The following is a 1,826-nucleotide window of genomic DNA, read 5'->3' on the forward strand; positions in this document are numbered from 1 at the left end:
CACAGGCTCAATAGTTGTGGCACTCAGGCTTAGTTGCTCCGTGGCATGTGGAATCTTCCCAGGGCAGGGCTTGAACCCATGTCCCCTGCATTGGCAGGCAGATTCTTTACCACTGTGCCACCTAGGAAGTCCCATGAACTTGTTTTTTAGATGAAGCTAGAAAAGCTGGCTTGATTGTACAAATAATTACCACAATATTAGACCTCTTATAGAAATATGAATTTTAGGACCTAATTGTTCCTGTCTACATAGAATATACTTTCCTATCAAGAATATGAAAATTATCAGTCATTCAAATATTAATAGATGAGGGAAAGAAATAGAACTTCCTGTAGGGAATAGAGTCAAATGGTCACAGCCAAATTAGCAAGTGTTTTCCTTGCCTAGAAGATAAAACAACTGTCTTACAAGTGACACGAGTATCACTGCAAATAAGCACAAAGGGGCTGAATGTTGGGAAACATAAAGACAAAAATATAGAGAGATCAATCAGCCACTGGCCTGGAATAACAAATAGAGTCATCCAAATAGACAAAAGAGAAGACAGTGAGTAAAAGGAGAAGAATGAGCTCACAAGGATCAAGATGGTACATGTGGCTCTGGCTTCAGCAGAACGTCTAGAAGAATGGCTGTTGCTGTGAATGTGTTGGACCCGCTGCTTGTGCCTGTGGAGGAAAATGACCATGGAGCCACTAGCCCAGACCATGAGGGCTGAACTTATGAAGTCTGTTGTGAAGAATATGGCTGTAACTACAAAACTTGTAATTCTGTCTGGATTCACTGAGGAACAGTATCCATAATTTACTTTCATATTAGTACTAAAGTTTTCACTGTGAGTTGTACTAGTCATTTGGAAAAGAATAACGATATTTACCAAAAGATGCAAGATCCAGCAAAGGAAGCAAAGGAAGGCAACGCACTTTGGTGATCTCATCCTGTGTTCCATCCACCTAGAGAAATTGGGGCAAAGTCTAATGGCTTGGAAGCCACTGAGGATGGAAGCAGTGCTAAAACAAATCCCTCTGGCCACCCTTTGCAAATAGAAGAGAAAGTTACATCCAGCCTCATTCAGGAAATGTTTTGATCCAAAAGCTGCCATTGTATGAGGGATCCCTCTGGAGAAAAGCACCAAGGAGTTGGCTAAGACTAGTTGATTGAGAATCAAGTCTGTGGGTCTCACCTTGTGTCCAGTGAGCAAAGTGAAGTTATAAAGACAAAGGAGGAATGAGTTCCCAAGGAGTCCCACTCCCATCTGAGTGACTAAGATAATTCCCACTTCCCACTTTGAAGGAGCCATCACATCAGTATCTATGGGACATTGATTTTCGTTGGAGCCAGAGGAATGGGCAGTTGAACAAACAAACAGAAATATGTTACCATCACCACCATGTCGAGTAACCCCCAGTGCTAAGCATAACATGTAATTTCTCAACTTAAATGAGCATTAAGTATGTGTTTATGGATGCAGAGGTTACTCCCTGAAGATTCTGTTTCTGCCTGGAAACATGTAATGCCTATTTATGGGATCTGGGTGAATGCATCATGGCACATCTGTGCAACAGAGTTTTCTACATCTGTAAATTGAGTGCAGAGAATCTCTACACTGACCTGAAGTTATGACCTGGATGCATTGAAAAGCCAGCTACAAAACTGTATGTAGAGTGTGCTGGAGTTTTCCCAAGTATATGGAGGAATGAAAAATACAGGCACAGAACATATATTTATATAGGATGGGGCAGAATTTAAAGCTAGACTTTTAAGGAAAAGAACTTTTTAATGTGTTTTATTTGTACTAGTGTACATATTTCACATAATCATTAAATGAC

General features: G+C 40.6%; 1 protein-coding gene across 1 annotated transcript; it reads right to left on the minus strand.

Moving 5' to 3' along the window:
* Positions 1–352: 352 nt before the first annotated feature.
* LOC130843041 (vomeronasal type-1 receptor 1-like) lies at positions 353–1,297 on the minus strand. The gene has a single exon (XM_057719708.1). The coding sequence runs from the start codon at positions 1,295–1,297 to the stop codon at positions 353–355; it is 945 nt and encodes a 314-aa protein (XP_057575691.1).
* Between the last annotated feature and the right edge of the window lie 529 nt (positions 1,298–1,826).

The sequence above is a fragment of the Hippopotamus amphibius genome, unplaced genomic scaffold (assembly GCF_030028045.1).
Source record: "Hippopotamus amphibius kiboko isolate mHipAmp2 unplaced genomic scaffold, mHipAmp2.hap2 H_1, whole genome shotgun sequence".
NCBI lineage: Eukaryota > Metazoa > Chordata > Mammalia > Artiodactyla > Hippopotamidae > Hippopotamus > Hippopotamus amphibius.